The sequence below is a fragment of the Mastomys coucha genome, unplaced genomic scaffold (assembly GCF_008632895.1).
Source record: "Mastomys coucha isolate ucsf_1 unplaced genomic scaffold, UCSF_Mcou_1 pScaffold18, whole genome shotgun sequence".
NCBI classification, from domain to species: Eukaryota; Metazoa; Chordata; class Mammalia; order Rodentia; family Muridae; genus Mastomys; species Mastomys coucha.
In genome coordinates, this window is record NW_022196900.1 from 98,700,674 (window position 1) to 98,723,642 (window position 22,969).

The 22,969-nt window shown below is 51.5% G+C and overlaps 1 protein-coding gene across 3 annotated transcripts in view; it reads right to left on the bottom strand.

Moving 5' to 3' along the window:
- Positions 1–22,969, bottom strand: part of Kazn (kazrin, periplakin interacting protein) — a 375,063-nt gene that overhangs the window by 11,387 nt on the left and 340,707 nt on the right. For 2 of the 3 annotated variants that reach the window (XM_031379365.1, XM_031379366.1), the window contains 2 exons: positions 3,876–4,081; positions 2,597–2,715 (listed from right to left, as the gene is read on the bottom strand). In XM_031379365.1, the coding sequence (XP_031235225.1) occupies positions 2,597–2,715; positions 3,876–4,081 (325 nt within the window). Of the gene's footprint in view, positions 1–2,596; positions 2,716–3,875; positions 4,082–22,969 lie in introns of those variants that run through there. The other variant, XR_004121168.1, reaches the window with a different exon arrangement.

The window sequence follows — 22,969 nt, forward strand, 5'->3', positions numbered from 1 at the left end:
TGTCCAGGAGGCACACCTGGCCTGCCTCCTCAGCAGGGACTCACTTGGAACCAGCACTTGTACCTCTATAAGTTCACAAAGAAAGTACACGTGACTTTCAAAATGCCTCTCTGCATTGAAGCACAGTCACTCTTCCCCAGCTGCTACTCAAGAGCTGATGTTGGAACCCAAATCTGGGGTCAACAGGAATGCAGACGCTGTTTCAACCAATAGTTGTCAGTACCTCGTCCTCAGGTGGAGCCAGGCCAGACCCCAAGGTCTGAGGATTGGCATGTCATTGCAGAGAACGTCTGAGTCACAAGTTAGTAAAACCACTAGGGTGTGGGACCTTGCACCTCTAGGGCTGTTTCTTCTGTCAAACGGAGATAGCCAAACTTGCCTCATTGGAGTGGTGGGGACTGAAGGGACAGGAGAATGGAAAGCCCTAAGCCCAGCTTTATAGCTAACGGTAGGAGCTGGCACTGTTAAGCGTCTAACACATTGGCACCACGGGAGGGTGAAAGACATCTTGGATGCGGTGTGACATTTTGCATGTTACCTATCTCCAAGATGAGGGTTGTTACGTCTGCCTGAGACAGGGATGGAATGGGAAGTGGAATTGTGTCAAGAGCCAGGAGGAGGATTAGCAAAGGCAATTGTGGAGCCCAAAGAGGCCATGCCCATTGTCACGTGAAGCTGTTTGAGTTTGAGACATCTTTAGGCTCTGACCCCAGAATCCAGGGCACTAAAAAAATTCCATGGCTGAGTCAGAGGGTTGGAAGTGCAGTGTTATAGTTCATTTGGAGAAGGCATCAACGCTTGTGCTAGATTCCTGAAAGGGTCCAATCCTTAACTTTTGGTTAACTCTTTCCTCTTTACTTCATGAGTAAGGAAACTGAGTCCCAGAGAAGGCAACGTTACCCAGCATTGCAAACAGGCTCGATTTCCACAGCAGATAGGAATCCCACAGTAAGGTAGGGCCCCACAGGACATAGACTGTCTAGTGCGGGGACCTCGAGTTTCCTGGGAACGTCCTGCTTCAACTCTCCCCTGCACATGTGGTTGTACCTTTGAGCCACATCTTCCTGAGCTCCCGGTGGATCTCAGGGGCAGTTCCTCTAATGGACCAGTGTTTGTCCCCTACATCCACAGGTCTATGTGATGGTGTCTGAATGCGACTATGGGAGGCATTAGGGTTACCTGACATCACTGGGGGTAAATGATACTCCCCCACCCGTGTGAGGACCCTGAAGGAGGCTGCCGTGTATAACCAGGAGGGGTAGTCCCGATGGAGCCGGACCACACTGATGCTCTTACCCTCATCGCCTTCAGAACTGGGAGAAACAGATGTCTCGTGTTTATGATATCCAGTTGGTAACATTTGCATGGTAATCTAAGCTGATGGGGGACAGCCATGCTTTGGGGACAGTGGTGGACACTTAGGCAGTGGTGGGGACTCTGTGAGCTGAAGCCAGCAGCCCTATGTGCTTGAGGGACGCAGGCAGCACGGAGGGACCCTCTAGGATGTGGTGGTGTGAGCAGAAGGGGCATCTCCAGCTCTAGTCGTCATGGTATGAGCGGGGACTTGGAGGGTCTAGAGGATGAAAATGGTCGGGAGTGGCTGGGAAGGCATGTCGGGAGCCCTGGAGTTGGAAGGCCCTGCTGGTGGAAGGGGTGCCTCCTGGCCCCACCCCATCAGCCCTTCCCTCCCAGCCTGACACCGCAACAACCTGCCAGCCTTCTGATCCCTTCTCAGTAATCCTTGTCACCAGTAATCCATGGTACCAGAGCCCCTCTCCAGCCTCGTATGGATTGCGCTTCTCTGCCTCGGAACCGGCCTGCTTCTCCACCCCCTCCTCCCTTTAATCCACAAAGCAGCTTCTGCACATAGTGGCACACACCACTAGGTTTGACTAATTGTACGGAAACGATGGGAAACCGGCAAAGGAGATAATTATGCAAAACAGACCGTGTCAGGTTTACAAAACTGGCCCCTCCCCACTTGGAGCACCAAGGACTGGGTGCTGGGCCGGGCTTCCGTTTTCATCAGAGCTGCTCAAATGGTGGACACCCCTTCCCCCCAACCCCAAGCAGGTCAAGAGAGAGGTAGGAAGGGAGTGAGGCTGGGTCTGGGTGGCATGGGGAAGGAGGACAGGTCTCTAACATGAACAGCCCAGCTATCACCAGGTACACCTGCTAAGAGATGCCTAAACCACTTAGCTCCACGTCTGTGTAAGAGACTTGCATAAAACGATCCAATCCCTCCATCCCATCCCCTTCTACTCCAGTCTTCCCCCCTGCTCCCCTTCCTCACCCTGGGATGGACAGAACTGAGCTTTGAGCAGATAAGGCACACATGTTGGTTATGTGTGGCCTGGTCCCTGCCAGCTGGGCTGTCACCCACTCTCTTGACTCCTGCTCTGGGTTGGAGGTATGTCTCCAATGCGGCAGGCAGGTGTGCCTTCTCCTGTGTGTTCATTTTTCTATGGTGACTAGGCCATCTTTGCTGTACCTGATAGCCTGAAACCTGGCTAACACGTGTTGCCCCGTGTCCTGCTGGATGACAGAAAAGCTCAGGACAGAGATTCCTTGGTTTGCCCAGGTTTCAGTAGCTCACCTGCGGCCTGCCTCGGCATCTCGGTAGTCCTCGATGGCCAGGCGGAGCTTGCGCCTGTGCAAGGAGCTGCACACACCCAGTCCCAACTCCAGGTCCTCGTCACTCAGGCTGAGAAGCACCTGCATTCGGGAGGTAGGCTCAGTGCCGGAAGCGAGAGATGGGGGAGGTGTAGGGAGAGCCTGACCTTGGAGCCCCTGACCTTGGCACCTGGAGCTCCTGACCTTGGCACCTGGAGCTCCTGACCTTGGCACCTGGAGCTCCTGACCTTGGCACCTGGAGCCCCTGACCTTGGCACCTGGAGCCCCTGACCTTGGCACCTGGAGCTCCTGACCTTGGCACCTGGAGCTCCTGACCTTGGCTCCTGGAGCCCCTGACCTTGGCACCTGGAGCCCCTGATCTTGGCACCTGGAGCTCCTGACCTTGGCACCTGGAGCTCCTGACCTTGGCACCTGGAGCCCCTGACCTTGGCACCTGGAGCTCCAGGCCGTGTTGCTGCTGCTGAGTCAATGCAGAAGGGTGTGAGAAAAGGGGGCTCCTCATCTGTACCCTTCTCCCAGCGATCTCCCTAGACAGAGCACCAGGACACCTCTGCAGCCTGTGGTGATTGAAAACTCCCAATAAAGCTTATCTCTAGGGAGTGGTGGCAAAAGTCTTGAATCTCAGCATGTGGGAGGCAGAGGCAGGCATGTCTCTGAGTTCAAGGCCAGCCTGCTCTACAGGGTTCCAAGATAGCTAGCTGGGACTCCACACAGAAACCCTGTCTTGAAAAACCAAAAGATAAATAAAATAAAATAAAATAAAATAAAATAAAAAGCCTGTATCTAGGAGCTGTAGGATGTCTAATGTGGTGCTTTCGTGTCCCCAGGGGCTGTCTTGCTTCATTTGTCTCCGGATGACTCTTGCTGGGCTCTGGGAGGTCCTGGGCTCAGCTACTGTTATGGGCCACTGTTTGAGTGGACCAAGGTAGGTGGGGCCACCATGTAGGCTAATCCCCTTCCCCCTAGTCCAGTCTTGTCCCTTTTTTGCCAGCTTGGGGGAAGTTGATTACCGTCTGAGGTTGGTCCCGTTTTAAGGACCAGGAAGCATGACTCCAAATGGCTGTGTTCCTTGGTAGGAAGACTGATTTAATGGTGACCTGGACCTGAAATAAGCTGGCCAACTTCTAGACTATACTTCTTCTTGTCCCTAGAGTAAAGTGGAGACCATTCCCCCCGCCCCGGGAGGGTATAACACTCACGGGAGGGTTCAGAAGCATCCCCTAGGGACCCCAGCTGCCTACCTTCCCACTCTTGACATTTTCTGCACAGGCCTTGACGTACATAGGCATGGCCATCACCACCTCCAGCCAGGCCTGCACTGTGCCAGCCTTCCAGTGGGACATGGGCGTGGTCCTCACCAGCTCCACGTGCTGTAGACGGTCCATCTGCTCCTCTCCCTCAGACAGGCTGAGGCTGTGGCGTGTGGGGCTACACTGGCTGTCGGAGTCTGCAACATACAAGTAGACAGAGGAGCTGTGGGGAGGAGCCACGTTCAGGGTCGGGTTTGGAGGACTCCAAGGCACAAAATCAAAGTGGGTCTCCTGGCACCGTGCCCGTGCTCCAGTGGATGACCTCACATCCATGCACACACAAGAAACATCGATAGAACTTGGAGGTCATTGAAGAAGAGGGGGAAATAAGTTGGGAGGGGGGCGTGTAGAGCAGGGGGAGAGCTGAATGGGGAGGGGTGGAGGTAGATGTAAGACGTTGTTAAAGAATGAATAAAAATCAAAGCCACCCATCTCCGGTCACACAGTCCTCTCTGCCTCCCCAAAGAAACATGATATTACAGAAAGGAATGAACCTAACACAAAAATGTAAATCTCCCAGTGCCACCTCTAGACAGCAGCTGTTAGTATTTAGCTAAATAGTCTCCAGGAGACACAAACACCCAGGCTCGAAGGCCTACATGCGGCGTGCACAGCTCTGTTCTGCCTGATGCTTTGGCCCAGACAGTGTAACAGGCCTTGTTCAGTTTCAGTAGAGGATTTCAGGGCAATCTTTTGACAGTGTGGCAGGGATGCACTCAACTTATTTCATTCTGCATAGGCTATGGGAGGTGGGGCGGGGGAGGGGGATGGGTTTGTGCCCGGTTTTACACATTATAGATACAGAGTGGTGAAGAACATCAGGAGATTGTTTCTTTAGGGTGGGCCCAGCTCCAGCCTTTAACACACATAGCAGCCTGTCCCTGGAGGAGCCACATAGACAGAAGGAGCTGAACTCCCAGGCAGGTGGATACAGTGTATGTGTTGCAAATATGAGGACTTGGGCTTGATTCCCTGAACCCGTGTGAAAAAAAAATTGATAGAGTCAGCAAGACAGCTCAGTGGGTGGGGCTCGCTGGACAGGCATGGTGATCTGTGCTCAACCCACACAGAAGCAGAAGGAGACAACTGAATCTAGTTATCCCCTGCCTCTGTCCCTGTATACACGCATGTGTGTGTGCGAGTGTGCTCACACACATATACACACACACAAATCATAATTGTATATAAAGATGTGCATGGAAATCATTCTTGTAACCCCCCTGTGGAAAACAGAGACAGGTGGATCCCTGGAGCTTGCTGGCCAAACAGCCTAGCTACTAGGAGAGCTCAGGCCAGTGAGAGAGCCTTTCTCAAAAAACAAAAAAACAAAACAAACAAAAAAAAACCCCACAAGTGGTAGGAGCCTGAGGCAGGAAAGATGACGTTATTCTTTAGTCTCCTCACTTGTATGTACACACAGGAACACACACCTGCACCCACACATAGGTATACAGACACAAGCACACATATGTGCATGTATACCTGCATACACATACATGAACATACACATACACACACAAACTATATGAGATATATAATTTTAAACTGTACGTGGTAGTGCATGCCTGGAAACCCAGTTCAGGGAGATCGGAAGTTTAAGATGCGCCTATTAAATGGGTATAAGATGTTATCTGCCTCCTAAGTAGGCAAGCGTGTTTCACCTCTGGCTGTGATGAGGTGGTAGGCCCTCCCTCAGGGACAGCTGACACTGGTAGCCAGGGCCTCTCCCTGGGACTCGGGCACATTTGGGCCACACTTAGAGTTCCTCGGATGCCTTGGTCTCCTGAAATGCTTGGATAAGATGCATTTGTTGTCACTGTTGTTTGAACCTAGGTGCCAAGGAAGGGATTCCAGTGAGCCTGGATTAGACCCTGGGCTGGGCTAGTTGGTCAGGGTCAGGGTGTTGGGAGACGAGGAGTGGAGCTGAGATTTGGGCCTGGGGGTAGTGTCTATAGTGCTTGATTCCCAAGAAAGGGGTCTGTGGGAGGTTGGGGAAGGGTGAGAAGGGAAGGTGAGAAGTGGGCAGGGAGGGGGCTGAGCAAGCACCACCAGCCTTCTAGAACCAGAGAGCCTCAAAAGGTGAATGGGAAGAGAGGGGGAGGCAGAGTGGGAGGTGGAGGAATGACTGACAAACGGACACAGTGTAAAGTGAACATTCTGTGTGTGCCTCTGTGTGTGCATGTGCACCTGTGCATGGTTGTGTGTGCTTGTGTCTGTATTTGTGTGCAGGTCTTCTGCAGCCAGCAGGTGTGTGTGTGTGTGTGTGTGTGCCTGTGCCCTTGTGTACCTGTATGTGTGCAGGAGTTTATCAGCCCTGAAGCTACCAGTTGCTTATGGAACACAGGGTAGTGGGGTGCCAGAGGCTGTGAGGCCCTCACCATTAACTCACACACGCAGGTTTAGGTTGAACACTCCCCATCCCGCCCCCAGTCCCCACAACTTCTGCCTTCCATCCCAGGATTGAACTGCAAAGTGGAAGGTTTTATAGGATAGTTGATCACACTGTGAACCCCACAATTGTATTCCTTACTGAAAAACCTGTTTCTAGTTGTGGTGTGGCTCAGCCCTTAGCACATGCCTTTAATCCCTATGACTGGAATACGGACAATGAAGGTAGTGTTAGTTTGGAGAAAGAAGCATCCATGTTTGAAAGTGATATTTAATTGAATGGCAGACAAAGAAAGATTTGACAGACAGGAAATGCCTAACTCTCACAAGGAGAAGAAAGGAAAGCTACTTAAGAGAGCAATGCATGGGGGTGGGGATGGGGTGGGGTTGGGTGGGGACATTGGGGGGTTGGGGGCTGGCGGGGTCGGGGAGGAGTTTTACTGGGAGAGTTTTGCAGAGACTGGTTGAATGGAGAACAAGCTAGACACAGCTGAAGACAGAAGGCGACAGAGAATGAGAAGGAGCCAGAAGATTAGAACAGATTGCTAAAGTTAGTTTGAGGTCAAGCAGAGCAATTCAGGAGAAGCCCTAAGGAGCCAGATTGAATCAGTCAGCTTGGAGAGGAGTTTGAGCCAGAACATCCAAGGTGATCAGCCAGCCAGAGATGAGAAAGAACTAAGAAGGGGTGAGTTTATTCAGCAGTAAGTCTCAGAGGTTGAAAACATTCTAAGTCTAGATAAGATTGTACAGAGGCTAGAAGCTTCCAGGACTAGGCCTGGGTTGGTTAGCAGACAGAGGCGGCAAGCCTCAGAGATGAGAATTACAACAGGAGAAAAAAAGATTTGTTTACAGGAGGTGTGGCAAACAGGGGTCTTCAGGGCTATACAGCACCAGCTACATACACTGTTGTCCTCCAAATGCTGGCCTGGACCTATCAGTTTCCATGCCTGGGCTTGCTTTAGTTCTGTGGTTAATTTTCCTTCCGTCTTAGCTCTAGGAGTGAGAATAGGTCATGCTTATAGCCTGGCTGCTCAGCCAAAAGGCTGGAGTCAGAGGATTGGTTACCCATGGGAGGTTTCTGGGTTTTGCCTATCACCGCTAACGTGTGTGTGTGTGTGTGTGTGTGTGTGTGTGTGTGTGTGTGCGCGCGCGCGCGCGCGCGCGCGCGCGCGTACACAGGCACTTGCGCACATGTGCTTTTGCGCTGATCACAACCTTGCTGCAGAGGGAGGTCACCATAGGTGACAAACACAGGGATTGGCACAGGGTTGCATCCCCAGCTTAGAGGAACAAAAGAGGAAGTGTGGGTCTGACACTCCCTTTGTGGGACCACAGCCATGCCTGTTGGCTCCTCACTTCTCCATCTGACTTCGCTCACATTGAGGACTTTGGTATCTGTGGGGAGATCTGGCCCACGATGCCCCAGATCATCATGTGTGGTCCACTGCACAAAGCCCTTGGGAGAATGGACTGTCTGGATGGCTCAAGGCCAACATGGAGGCTTTGGTCTCCATTGCCTCATTCAGTCCCGCTGCCCCAGTGGGTTGGGGGCTTCACTTTCTGGATCACTGGTTGTCATGTCTTCAGAGTGTGGTCCCTGAGACATCAACCTCAACACCACCTAAGAACAGGCTAGAGATGAAAGTTCTGGGAGCCCTTAAGTGGAGACTCTGGGGGTAGCCCAGCTTCTACAGCTGCCCCAGGGATTTGGAGGCAAGTTCCAGGGTGCATGCATTGCTTTAGTGGCTCTTCTCATGCTGACTATGCAGAGTCAGCTGGCCAAGACCTAGAGCTCATCCAGCGTTGTCTTAATGTCTAGACACCAGGGATTCGTACCCCTTGCTTCTACCACGCTACAGGCTGTTTTTAATCCTCAAGGCCTCAGTAATGGGACAGTGTACTCATGATGACTCTACACTGGTGTGTGTCTGCTTGAAATAACTCACCTAGACGGTTATCAGGGGTTTTTTGTTTTGGTTCGTTTTTGTTTACCACTCCTGGTTGTCTCAGAGGCAGACTCTAGGCATCTATTTTCTGACTGCCCAAGAAAGTGATTGAAGATCTCCTTTGATCCAAAGTGTTTGTGGGGGGAGTGGTAAGCCCTCAAGGCTTGTTTATCTGGGAAAAACTTGCATCTGCTTCCCAAGGGGCACAGTGCAGGGTGGGGTGTTCCCCGCACTTTATCTCTTCACCCTGGAGACAGGGTTCCTTTAATCTCCCATCCTCCTGTTTGGCAAGGGAAGTCAGGGCAGTCTCACTGGCTTCTCATGGATGCTTTGAAGGTTTCTCATTGTCTTCCGGGTGTCTCAGTTTCATTACAGTGAGGTTAGATGTGACCTCTCTCTCTCTCTCTCTCTCTCTCTCTCTCTCTGATTTTCTCTGTCTCTCTCTGACTGTGCCTCTCTGTCTCTTTGTCTCTCAATGTGTTTGTCTATCTGACTCTGTGTCTCTCTCTGACTCTGTGTCTCTGTCTCTCTCTGTCTCAGTCTCTTTCTGTGTGTCTTTCTCTGATTCTGTCTGCCTCTGTGTGTGTGTGTCTATCTGCCTCTCTCTGTCTTTCTCTCTCTCTCTCTGACTCTGTAGCTGTCTCTTTGACCCTGTCTCTCTCTCCCTGACTCTCTCTGTCTCTATGTGTGTCTCTCTGATTCTGTTTCTGTCTGTCTGTCTGTCTGTCTGTCTGTCTGTCTGTCTCGCTCCCCGCTCTCTTTCTCTTAAGCCACACCTGCCATGTTGCAGCTGTGGAGGTCAGAGAACTGCCTTGAGTGTCTGTCCGTCTTCACCTTCCACCTTGCTGTGTAGCCCAGGCTAGCCAGCCTGTGAGCTTCTGGGATTCTCCTGTTTCTGTCTTCCATCTCACCTTAGTGAGATTACGGATGCTCCAGATCCTGTCAGTTTTATGTGGGTTCTGGGAACTTGAGCTCGCTCCCTTTTACTCATTATGGGTTTTATGGCACCAGCTCCGCAGCTCTACTTTCTTTAATTTCTTAATCGATTCTGAGCCATATAAATTCTGCTTTCTGAGTCAACGGGCTCCACTTGGCATCGTCTCGAGACGCCTCTCTTAACGTTACCTCTGCTCCATTCTCATGGTTTCCTCCAGGGACTTCTCTGAGACATAACTTAGGCTTTTAAATTCTCTTTCCTACCTTTTTACTTAGCAGTTAGCAGAATGTCTGTGAGGGTGAAAACATGGCAGGGTTGCCACTACCCAGCATGCCGCTGTGAACGTTTGAAATGTAGCTGGTGCACCTGAAGAAACGAGCTTTAATTCATCTAATTTGAATTAACTAATTCAAATACAATTACTTTATTTTATTTTATTTTATTTTAGGAGACAGAGTTTCTCTGTGTAGCCCTGGCTGTCTTGGAACTTGCTCTGTAGACCAGCCTGGCCTCAAACTCAGAGATCTGCCTGCCTCTGAGTGCTGGGATTAAAGGCATGTGCCACCATACCTGGCCTTCAAATTCAAATGTAGATAGTAGTGTGCAGCAGAGACTGTTGCATTAGACTAAACAGATGGACTTTTCCAATCATTATTTATCTCTGTATCTCTTACCCCTTACCGGGGAGGAAGGCATAGCCCAGATTAGTCTAGGACTCACGATCATCCTACCTCTTTAGGCGCACCACAGATTTAGCTCCTTAGCTCTCTGCATTGCATCCTTGGGAGGTTATTTCCTTACAGCTATTTTCCATTTTGAAAATTCTCTCCTTAGCCATTTAACCTGCACTTTAGCTGTTTATTCAGTTTTGGCGTTATAAACTATACTATTTATAAAGTGTTAAACATTTCTAAGTGTGCCTTCTTCTAGCTGGCCCAAGTGGACAGCTCCGTGTGCCACGCATTGTTCATCCTGTCCTGGGCTTGCTTGGTCTGCAGATGCTGCTGGTGTGGGACAGTTCGTCTATCCAGCCATCAGATGATGTTTCTGGTCCGTCTACTTGATTTTTCTGAGATACTGGCTGACTTCAACTCACTATGTAGCTAAGGGGGACCTTAAACCTGAGATCCTCCTGCCTCCACACTCCTAGTGCTCACATGGCAGGTACATACCACCATGCTTGCTTTATGCAGTGCTAGAGATCGCATCAAGGCTCTGTGTGTGCTGAGAAACACTCTACCAGCTATCTGACACCCCTTTGCTCCTGTCTCCTGACATTTTACAGCCTGGGATGACTTGTGGTGAGGCTCAACCCATGTACTTATTACTGGAGAACACTGGGAAGGGTTAGAGAAACAGCAAGGGATGGGATGGTGCCCTGGGTGAAACAGCCTACTCTGAGGCTGGGGGATTGCTGTTGGCTCTGACTGCTGAGTTAAGAAGCCAGGGACCTTGCTGTGAAATGGGAGACAGAGACAGAGACAGGCGTGCGCGCATGCGCGCGCGTGCACACACACACACACACACACACACAAACACACACAAACACACACACACACATGGGAGAGAGACACACACACACACACACACACACACAGAGAGAGAGAGAGAGAGAGAGAGAGAGAGAGAGAGGGAGAGGGAGAGAGAGAGAGAGAGAGAGAGAGAGAGAGAGAGAGAGTTGAGAGAAAGACCTTGTTGTCATGTTCTCTGACTGCAGAGGAAAAGGCCAGTTGGTTGCTGTCCTTGCACAAGAAGAGAATGTCTCTACCCGAACAGGCACCATTGGCAACTGTGGAGATTTACGCTCTCAAATTATTGATCACACTGTTCCTTGGGCCCAGGGATGGCAAGCTCCTTTCCAACCTTTGGGGCCCTGTTTACATGTTGTTGCTGTCAGGGAACCCTTTCCTGGTCACTGGTGTCATCTGTCACACACACACACACACACACACACACACACACACACACACACACACACGCCACCATCACAAGAACACAAGCCCTTACTAACTCAGGACATTTTCTGACATGGGCATGCACCTCTCACCTTGGAAACCAATTTAGTCTCTGAAATCACTGGACCAGCATCCATGTCGCCTCTAGCCTTCCATAGGAGAGGGAGCTGGTTGGCCCTGGGCGTCTCCAGTACCTAGCAAGGTGCTAAACCAGAGCAGATGTTTATCAGCTGACTCTTGTGTTTCTAGAAAGTGCAGCCGCTTTCAAAAGCATCTACTTGCCTGTTTTGTGATCTAAGCACCCCCGCACCCACACCCCATAGCGAGTCACTGGGGATAGGGTGGAGTGGGGTGGGATGCTCTCAAGGCGCCTGCCTGGAGGGCTAAGAGAAGGGAGCAGGGAGGAGGAGGAGAAGGAAAAGACGGAGGAAGAAGAGAAGGAAGAGGAGGAGAAGGAGGAGAAGGAGGAGGAAGAGGAGGAGGAGGAGGAGGAGGAGGAGGAGGAGGAAGAGAAGGAAGAGGAGGAAGATCAGGAGGAGGAAAATCAGGAGGAGGAGGAGGACCAGGAGAGGCAGGTTGGTCTCTTGCCAGCCACCTCCTCTCTCCTAGGCCATAGCCTGCAGCTGGCTGTTCCTCATAACTATCCTGAGTTCTTTGTCCTTTCCTCTGTGCCTGCGGCAAGGTCTGTCCACCTGACGTGACTGACATTGATGCCCCAATCATTCTTTGCCCCTGGGATGTCTTGTGCTTTGTGGGGACTGAGCCATTTACCTGAACTTAGCCCACAGGGTCCCTGCAAACAGTCTACATACACCAACCAGGATTGAGCAGCTTGTGCTGCCCTGGGCTCAGATCTCAGGTCATCCTGATCTAGCAGCCAGCCAGACTCAGGTCAAAGATCCCTGTCGTTGGCCAGCAATGAGGAAACCCCCACCAGCATCTTCACAACCAAAGTGGAGTTACTATTTTTAAATCCTGCTCTAGGACATGAAAGTGACCTGTGATCGCTGCTGAAGGCCACCGCGTGGTCTGAAGTGTGCTGAGGAAGCTCGGCCACAGTGCCTAGGAAACAGGAGCAACAGATGGAGTCCTAGCTCACAGGACCAGGGACGGCTTAGGTCCTAGTGAGCATAGAGGCAGAGCCTGCAGGTGGCTACCAAGCTGAGCCCCCAGCATACCCCTCAGTTATGCTACCAGGCCTCACAGGAAGTGACAAAGCTGAAAAGTGCCACTTTGACCAAGCATCATTGCTTTGTGTTTTTCCCAGAATCACAATTTTTTTTTTTTTTTGCTTTTACTGTGGCCACCATTGCCTCACAGGTCTCTGGCCTCAAAGGATCTCCTTCTCTGTGGCTCCTCCTCTACATCACAGGAATTGGCTTCCTGGGCATGGCCAGCCTCCACTCCGTTCTGTGCTTTGCAATTATTTCCAATATTACACAGTTTTCCAGCAATTGTTTCGCTACAAAACCAGTTACCGAAAGCTTCCTATTTCTGCCTTGGTAATCTGTTCTACTGCCTAATAACATCTCTATCTGGGAAGTTCTTTTTATGGTCTAATCTGTTATAGAAGCTTATTTTTACCCCCAGCTCACTGTCCTGAGATTCCCACATCTGCCTTTCTGTTAGCATGTTTCCTAGGTAACCCTGCTCGAACACAGGTGGCCATGGCAGGTGGATCCTATGAGAAGCGAGGACCTATGAGCAGAGGGCCTCCAGAGAGTGGAGACTGTGAGGCTGAGTCTGCCCAGCCACTGGGAGCAAAGTTGGGGTGATAGGGGATGAGAACCTTGGGGATGCTGGATCCCCACTTAGAAGTCATATGTTTCTGTATCTACCTGACACCATGATGCCATAGCTGGTCTACCATTCTCAGGACAGCTCATGACTCTGGGCTTAGCTCAGCCAGCTACTGTTGTCCCATGGTCCCTGTGATAGCCCATATGCCCACTGGGATACAGGAGCCACCACTGAGCTAATTCAGAGACCAGGGTGAGGCACTTGGGGGGTGTTTCCTTTGCCGGGATTATCCTTATTTGTTGTTACAGTTTTGAGACAGGGTCTCATGTAGCTTATTCCCGAAGTGAACTTTCTATGTAGCTGAGGCTCGTCTTGAACTCCTGATCCTCCAGTCTCCACCTCCCAAGTGCTGGGATCATGGGTGTGCATCACAGTATCTGACTCCTCTTGGATCATCTTGCCATTCAAAGCAAACCATCACACAGCCTTGATGCCCCCTCAAAATGCTTCTCAACTAAGTGTCCCCAGAAGTTCTCTAGGCTTGAGCTAGGTCCCATTGTTTATGTCGCCAAGATCCAGGGCAGGCTTGCAGGCCTGTAGCTGGGCAGTGGCGAGGTAGTTTCTTCCCCAGTGATGAAAGCTTCCAGGGGGTTGGGGTGGCATAATTCTTACAGCCTGGATACTGCAGGAAGGCGCCAAGGGAAGATGGCTGTCCACTTTGACATGCTCCATACTGATCCTAGAGTCACGGTTGTGCGTGCAGCCATGGCTGGTGTCCCGGTGCATTCACCACCACAGCCGGCTGAAGCCCCTTTAGAATCCTTGAATACGTAGCCTGGGGCAGAGGTCGCCAGGAAACTTCTCCCCACTTGCAAAGGCCTTGTTTGTGCTTCCCCTCCTGTTCTAACAGCTGGTGCTGTTTCCCCGCTCTGATTGTGTCTGTCGGAAATCTCACCCCAGCTTATCCTGTCTTGGGCTACTATGCTGCCTCTCTGAGCCTCAGTTTCCCCATATCCGGGGCTGAGACAGTGATATTTAATTCAAGGACTTTAGCGAGGACTCGCTGATTAAGAAGACCGATGCTCCCTCTTAAGTTCTATGTACATCCTCGACCCCAGCCCCAAGCCTGGCACATAGGCTGGAGACTCAAAGACACTATTTACAGGACGACTTAATGCGTTTATGTGAAGTGCCTAGCACATGCCTGGGACAGCGGCACTCAATGCCATACCATACTGTCCCAGCTTCCTCACTACTCTCTGCCCAAAGGCAGGCCTTTGCCCTCCTGCTGACTCCCTATTCAGCCCTGGCTTAGAACAGCTCTCCATGTTGGTGGGCATACATCCATGTTGGTGGGCTCTGGGGCAGTAGGAGTCCACTGCAGGCGCCCATTGGCAACACCCCTGGAAGGGTAAAACCTATGCTTTGTCTCTGAGATCCCAGGACTCCGGGAGACAAGGTGAAAGGTGGCTACATTCCTTGGCTTCAGGAAGCTGGTCCCCAGTCTCTAGGGCGGTTCTGAGGGAGGACTCCTGTCCTTTCCACCACACTGGCTAGACACCCACAGTGCTGGGGGTCAGGAAAGGAATGTGGCCGCCCAGTAGAAGAGAGCAGGGGGCTCCTGTGGCACCAGATCTCTGCCAACAAGATGGAGCATGGACCCAGGGAGGTGAGCACGGAAACTACCCAGTCTGGAGGTGGCAAAGTTATGGGCCCAGACCTGACCGGGGGCCATGGGTCCCCTTCATTTGCTGGATGTCAGTTTTCTAAGACTAACTGTTAGTGTTGAAGTCCTGGGGTCCTGCATTGCGTCTGTGGCCGCTTGCAAGGTCAAGAGCTCTGGAAACATCTGGCCAGCATCCTCCCCTGGCTTGCCAAGGTTGGTTAAGGCCTCTTCCTTTATGTGGGCCAGATGCTGCCAGCGATGCTGACTCCCCTGTCTGCCGGCTCTCCCCAGGCCTCTGAGTACTGGACTGGCATATGGCCAGCTCACAGAGGTGGGCCCGAGTCCCTGTCACCCCACTGTGTATTTTGCAGCGTAGCCTATCAGAGCTGTCCTGAAGACACAGATGTGAGCAATTGGAGCCCATTTTACCAAGTCCCACAGTCCATTGCTTTTCCTCCTCGGAGTAGACTTCAACCTCCTGAAGGCCGCCACAAGGGGGTGAGGACAGGGGAGCACGGGGGGCCCCTCTCTGGCTGTGGTGAAGCCTACCTAGCCTTGGTTGCTAGCCCAGTTCACTTTCACAGGGCCTCCTGTAGCCCCGAGACAAGCGGCTGTAACGTTAGGCCCTTTTCTCCATGTACTGTTTCCACTTTGTAACAGCTGAGGTGTCCCATCTCCCCCTTACAGAGGGAGAGCAGAGACTTTGAGGTACTGGGTGCCTGGCTGAGGGACACGCAGCACTGGCTCCTGAGATGGACCTTGCTTATACTCTTTTCTGCAGCAGGGGGATGCCGGTCAACTCTGCTAGCGCAGCTGGCTCTAAACGTGCATTTCTTGCACACACCGGGCAGGAGGGAAGGAAGCTTGGATTAACTCACTGCAATTCATGATCTCAGCCATTTGTCTCTCCATTTCCTAGAGCAGTGGCTCTCATTAGCAGTGTTCCTAATGCTGGGGCTCTTCAATACAGTTCCTCAGGTTGTGGTGACCACCCCCACCCCAAACACACCACAATAAATGACTTCCAAGGCTACTTCATAACTGTAATTTTGCTACTGTTATGGATCATATCAGTTAAATCATATTAAATATCCGTGTCTTCAGATCGTCTTAGATGACCCCTTTGAAAGGGTCATTTAACCCCAGAAGGGGTTGTGACCCACAGGTTGAGAACCACTGTCTTAGTCAATTCTCATGTCCCTTTGTCTTGTGTCCTATCTTTGTGACTCTGACCCCTTGCAGTGACACTTGACAGAAGCTACCTTCTCCCTTCCCTGGCTCTTAGAGTGTCCTCATGATCAGTTTCCAAGATACCCCCAGAGGTGCCAGCCTCCAACCGAGATAGGATGCTTGCCCTGTCCTGAAGCAGGGCCAACGTGAATGTGAATCCAGCATGCTTAGCTCATCCTAGGGTCAGCAATTAGGCATCCCAGAATTCCCACAGGGTTCCCTAGAGGGTAAGAGACCCAGGCACTGGTAGGATGGAATTGCCCATCTCCTGGGCCCTATATAACAGACACAAAGCCTCCTACAGCTGGGACAGTAGGCAGCAGGATGTGAAATGCACCCCTGATCCCAGCCTCTTAGCTAACTGCTGGGGATCCTGGTGTCCCTGTGGGCATAGCTCAGAATACCCATACTACACCTATAGTTGCCAAACCTGGCACCTGACTCTTTGCATCTTTTGCTTGTTTTTAAGAGACAGGGTCTCCTGTAGCCCAGGCTGGTCTCAAATTCCTTAGGTAACAAGCTGAGGATGACCTTGAACTCCCGATCTTGCCCCCCTCCCCTCCTAAGTTCTGGTATTACAGGTATATGTCACCACACTTAGGCGATGATGAGGCTTTCATCCATGCCAGACAGGCATGCTGCCAGTGGCACTACAACGCCAGCTTCACTTTGCCTGTTGGTCCTGGAGTTGCTGGCGTGTGCTACCATGCCTGGATTTTCACCTCAGTTTTTACATGCACTGATCCAGCAGACGTGGACCTCAGGGGCTTCCATGTCTAGGCAGTGCCGAGACAAGCAAGCTCAGGCCTCCCTGGAGAACCCCTGACTCAGCACCTCACAGCTCTGCGTCCTGGACCAAACGGTGTCAGATGACATCATACGCCCCACTGTTTCTTAGAGTATGACCCACACCGCTAGATTAAAAGACCTGGTTCTGGATTCCGCTAACCCTGGGAAGCAGTGAATGGGAGAATGTAAGATATTCTCCTGCATGGCAGAACCTTAGGGCCTTCATGAATGTATACGCTCTGTTAAGATCTACATACAGTACAGTTCCTCGAACCTATTGACCAAGATTTTTTTTTCCCTCCCAGAGGAACATTACACTGCAGCTCAAGGTCTGAGAATGGGAAGCTCTGGGTCTCAGTGCTGGGTTAGACAGGAACACTCTTTTTGGCTACAGGCAAGTCCCTCCCATCTGTGATTGCAGGAGGGGCCGTGCAGAGGCTACCGAGAGACCCTTATTCCAGAACTCTTGTCTCCTATACCTGGGCTGGCTGGGTAGCCGAAGTAACCTCTGCAAATAGCTGATTCTCACCTGTGCAAGGAGGTGTCCTGCCTACCCAATGGCTGGTGACCAGTTAACTAGGTTATCTCTGTCTGGGCTGAATCTCCTGTGTGGACATCCCTGCAGGAGCCTTGGGCCTCTATCTTATTCTCCCCATTGTGCAGCTGCAGAAACTGAGGCCCGACAAGTTGAATACCTTGTTGAAAATTACTAGGTAGAGAGAATGGCGACTGAGTTCAGACCCAGAACCAGCACTTGGAATTCTACCTCCCTCTGTCTGCCTTCGAAAGGCAGCCATAAACCGGGAAAGGGTTATGACCCGGGAGCATGGTTGCTAAATGCAGCCAATTTAGCTGCTAAATGCAGCTAAATGTTTTGTTGAGGTTCACAGCTTTGAAGGGAGGGTCTCTGGCCTCACCGTGCAGGCTTTCCAAAGCCACTAGCTCCATTTCCATATTTCTCTGGTAAAGGGCGAGCATATACCGTCTGTCAGGTGGGGAGAAGGACTGTGGGGAGTGGCCTTCTGCAGAGCCTGCATTCTCTCCTTACCCTGGAAACAGCCGGCAGGCCCCACCTGAGAGACACACTCTAACCCTAACCCTAACCCATCCCAGCCTATGCACTGTCTTAATGCTACAGAGCCTTCCAGAAGCCAGAACTTGGGATTGAGCAGTCACGTGTGGACCAGGGGTGAAGGCCCAAAGAAGGCTGCAGACAATGCTCTATGTAACCCAGTCCAGGGGCTTCTGAGATGATGGGCCACAGAGGGGTGACTTCTGCCTGGTGTGTCTTATAAGAAAAGCTGAGGCACAGAGAGAGAAAACAATTTGCCCATGGTCAGAGTCCAAGATCAATCTGGGAGAAGGGAGTTGGACATCTGGACCAGGGAAAGCCCAGCTTTCTCAGGAGCCTGAGGTGGGGTGTGGGCAGACAGCTCTGGCCCCTCTGCCGCAGATCCATACCTTACTGCTCTCCCAACCCTCCCACCACGCTGTTGCTTGGTGTTGGGTGTTTGGTGTTCATAGGCTGGTGTCCGCGTGAACCACAGCTGTGTACCACGGCTCCCGGCTAAGCCTACAGGTTTACTGGGTGCTCAGAACAAACATCAGTGAGTCAAAGAGAAGGGGTTGGCCACAGTGGATGGCAAGCTTAGAACTCCTGTCTTATACTCCGTGCCTCCTGTCCATGGCTGAACATATCTAGCCACATCGGGAGACTTCTTTGGGACTCTGCTGCAGGCTTCTGAGGCTGGCAGCGGACACATTGTGAAGGCTGGTTGGCTCTGCTCAGCAGGACCCCTCGGAGCTCCTAGCGGAGTTCTCGCTGAGTAACCTGGGCTCCTGCTTGCTTGTGGTTTCTTGATCTTCCCTGAGGTGATCATGTCAGGCTCTGTAGGACATTACGTGGGCATGTTGCTGCCTCTACAGCCTGTACTCTGGAACCAGCTTCCACTGTGCTGGAGAGCATGCCCAGTATGGGCCTAAATCCTGAGGTCTTAACCCCAGGCCTTCCAATTCAGCAGGGAGTGGGATGAGGCCAGGGACTCTATGCCCTAGAACCAACTACTGGTCTACCTGTGTCCACCAAACTTCATTTTTTTTTCTTCTGAGACAGGGTTTCTCTGTGTAGCCCTGGCTGTCCCGGAACTCACTCTGTAGACCAGGCTGGCCTCAAACTCAGAAATCCGCCTGCCTCTGCCTCCCAAGTGCTGGGATTAAAGGCGTGCGCCACCACCGCCAGGCCCAAACTTCTACCTTTTCTGTTTCCCTCACTTATTGTGTCAAGGGACCCCTACACAGAAGGCTGGTGTGTAATATAAGCCCCCAGCTCTGGGTGAAGGCAGTATATAACAGCCCAGCCTGTTAATCACTCAGCAGCTTTGAGTCCTTTAATCGATCTCCGTGGAGCCCCTCAGACTTCACAATTTACAAACTTCCCATTTATGACTCATCTTCTTTGGGTCAAGAAACTGACCCACAGAGACGGCATCCTCGGGGCTTGGTCTAACCCTCCTAGTGAAGCTTTCTGGGGGGGGTGTTATTTTTTGGCTTTCTGTTGATTGCCTGGCCCTAGTGGGGACCTTGATGCCAGGAGTACACCTGAAACCATACAGCAATGCCACCAAGAGCAGGCTCATCCTGACAAGACTCTGTCTCTTCCTGACTCTACGCAAGAACGTCGCCTCTCTGTGCATTGGTTAACCAGTGTGCATTTCTCTTGGAGAGTTCCTGGAAGAAAGAGGGGAGTTTAAAGAACTCGTTGTGAGCAAGAGAGAGACCATGGCTGCTGGCACACATCTCCTTATAAAAGCCATACCTTGGTGACCCTGAGTTTCCGTTTCAAAGGCACAGCTTAGGGTAGCGACTGCTTCCCTGGGTACACACCTCTGCATGATAGCCATGAACAAAGTCTCTCTCAGTGCTGGAGAGGAGGCAGGCTGCTGCTGGGCCTGCTGACGCCATGGCCTAAGTCTGAGCCTAAGCTTCCCTACTGCAGAGCAGAGGAGCCCAATGGATGTTTCTTCACTGTAACTCGAGATGGTCGTGCCCTTGGGATCGGCAGCTGGAGGGACCCAGGTTCCCACATCCCATGCCTTTCCCTTGCCCTCCCTGCAGGAACCAGTGTTGGGTTAGTTGTTTCAGATCGTACACCAATAGTTGGTCCTTGGGCATAAATAGTCTGGCCCTCCTATCTCGCACTGAACTTAAACCCATTACAAGTCAGGAAGCACACATCATGGTCTTCACCTCTGAGCTTGTAAGAAGGAGTGGGGTATGCGCTGTACACACAAGCTTACTGGGGCTCATGGACCTCATACCTCACTAAAATCAGGAGTGAAGGCAGAGCTGGAAGTTAAGACCCAGTCATGGGCTCTCTCGCTTTGGCTCTTGCCTTCTTGGTCCCACTCTCTCCCCATTCCCTTTCCTCTCTCCCCATTCCCTCCCCGCCTTCTACACAGCTCATGGCCGGCCTCTACTTCTTTACTCTTTCTCTGCCTTTCTTTGCCTCTACGGCCTTCTTGACTCCCCTCCCCATGCCCTGAATATGCTCTATTCTATACTAAAACCAAACCTTACCAAACCAAAACAAAACCCCAGATATGGCCTGGGACCTACTGGAAACTGCAAGCATCCGTGCAATGGGACAATGGCTTCCCAACCGTTGGGTTCTCAACTGCTGCTTCCTAGTGACATCCACTACCTCCTGGTGATGCAATCAATAGAAAGCAACCAGGGAGTTCCCCAAACCAAAACTCACTAGAGTAGACTTCATCCTGATGTCCCTATAATACCCAGTGTGTGTGTGTGTGTGTGTGTGTGTGTGTGTGTGTGTGTGTGTTTGTTATATAGAATCTAGTGCAGCCCAGGCTGGCCTCATTTTCTTATACAGCCGAAGGTGACCCTGGCCTTTGGATCCTCAGCCTTCCTATCCATGCGCTGTTATTAGGTGGTCTAGAGATGGAACCCATGCTATGCAAGTCCTCTGTTAGACTCCTGAAATATATCCCAGAGCTCTGGTCTTGCTTCTCAAACACTAATTCTCTGGAGACCTTGCTCTCTGGGATACAGCTGTGTACAGCTGTGGAGAACACAGGCTAATACATCACAGCTGCTTATTCAAGCATCTTCCCTGACCTGGGTCTCAGGACACCACCATGCAGGGGTAGCTGGGGAGGCCATTACCACATCCCAGCGGCCATCACAGAGGCAGACCCCCCAGTGTGCTGTGGAGCATTGATATCTAAAGATCATCTACCATACAGACAGGGTTTCTCTGTGTAGTCCTAGCTGTCCTGGAACTTGCTCTATCGATCAGGCTGGCCTCGAACCCAGAGATCTGCCTCTGTGCTGAAATTAAAGGTGTGCACTACTACCAACCAGCCAGGTTCTTTCTATACTCACAAGGAACTATTTTATAGTACACATTTCTGTAGCTGTTCTTTATCAGCTTAGGGTGGACGGACCCCACCTAGTGGAGAGGGATGTGGGGTAAGGGGGTCTCTCTGAGGCCTCTTTGGTTAAAATGTAAGTTTGAGGTGTTCAAAACCGTATTGTTGGAAAGCCAGACCTGATGGTGCCTGCTTCTGATACCAGCTACCAGAGAGTATGAGGCAGGAGAATTTCAAGTATAAGACCAGCCTATACAACTTACTGAGTCCTGTCTCTAAATAAAAAATAAATAAATGAATGAATAAGAGTACAGCACATGTCTAACACGCATGAGCATCGGTTTCAGTCTCCCGTACTGCCCTTCATTTCCAAAGGCCAAGATTCCACAGTGCAGCCAGCCCTCACTTGGGTTCCCAGAGCACAGATAAAGCCAACAGCAGTGAGCCAGTGCCAGTGTCGAGGGGGGCAGCTCTGGGCCACTTGCTGATTCACCCGTTAGGGTTGCCCTGCCCTGCGGGAGATGAGCTGGCTCTCCAGTCCATAGCTCAGGTATGACAGGATTGGGCTTGGCCAACAGGATAAATGCAGATGGTACTGGTGCCCTTCTGGCCAGGAGGAAGGACCCAGAACTTGCGCTGGACCCCAGCCTGCGCCTGCTGTGTAGTCTGGGCATACACCTGTGGGGGTAGGACTTTTGGGCACATGAAATAAAGCTGATGGGAAGATTGTGTTACAGCAATAAATAGTATCAGGCAGGACCAGAGGCCATGGTGTGAGCCAGTGGGGGTGAGGCCTTCCAGCCAGGTCCTGCTGAGCAGGAAGGCACCCCAGAGGGTAGGCATATACAGAGCCTGGCCCCTCCCAGTTCTAGATGCTGGGGTTCAGCCAGACACCCCTGCCTCAAAGCCCTGGGTTCCATGCCCAGCACTGCACAGTTCAGGCAAGGAGTGCTTACCTACAATTCCTACACTCACAGATGTGACTTAGCCTCAGGTTCCTCAGGGGTAACACAGGCTGCGGTTAACTGAATTAATACATGGAATACACAGCATGGAGCCTGGCCCGTGGCATACACTTGATGAATGTTAGATATTATTGTTGTTACTATTATTTGTTACACGGGTTGGAGCCTGGTAGTATGATTGGGGAAAGCATGCAGAAAGGCTACTGAGGATCGCTCTGGAGGGTTGAGTACTGCACAAGCCAGGGCATCAGTTGCCCGTTACCTCAGGACTTCAGTATCTTCCTAAGGAACAACATACAACCCACACAGCACGAACACTGGCTCTGGATGCTCTGGTCACTCCACTCCAGTGTGACTAACAGGGGCCATCTGGAGGGTATTCTTTTAATAAGGAGGTGCTGGCGGGGCACTGCAGCTTAATGGTCGGTGTTTCCTTAGCATAAACAAAAGCTCTGGGTTCTAATCCCCCCGCCACCCAACCCTGGTATGGCCGTTGATAAGAGAAAAGTGCAAAGGCGGTGAGGGGGAACTTCTGAGCCAGTGTGGCCCCACTCTTAAGTGGTAGAGCTGTACAAAGGCCAGCTTGCACTTTGACCAAATCACGCTTTTCTGAGCACAAATTTTCCCCATGTTTATTTACTTATTCATTTTTTAAACCAGCATTGAGAGGCTGGGCTAGTTCTCGAACAGCAAATAAACTTCATCCTTGCAAGTCTGACTTGAGGCTTTGGAAAATGAGAAGTCTGAGGCTATTCTTGAATGGGTAGGGAGGAGCCCGATTGATTAGTAATGTCTGCATGAGGCCGGGCACAGACTGCTGCGTCTCAGGTATGAACATGCCTGCTTCGCTTCAGTTAGCCTTGTGGTGGCTTCTCAATCCTGGCTGCTGGCTACAAGCGCCGGAGAGATAAAAAGCCTCTGGCTCTAGGGAGCACGGACATGGACAGTGTCCCCTCTAAAGGCATGGCCATTGAGAACTCCGAGGGTCAAAGTTCCTTATTGTCCCTAGCATCCCTGCCCC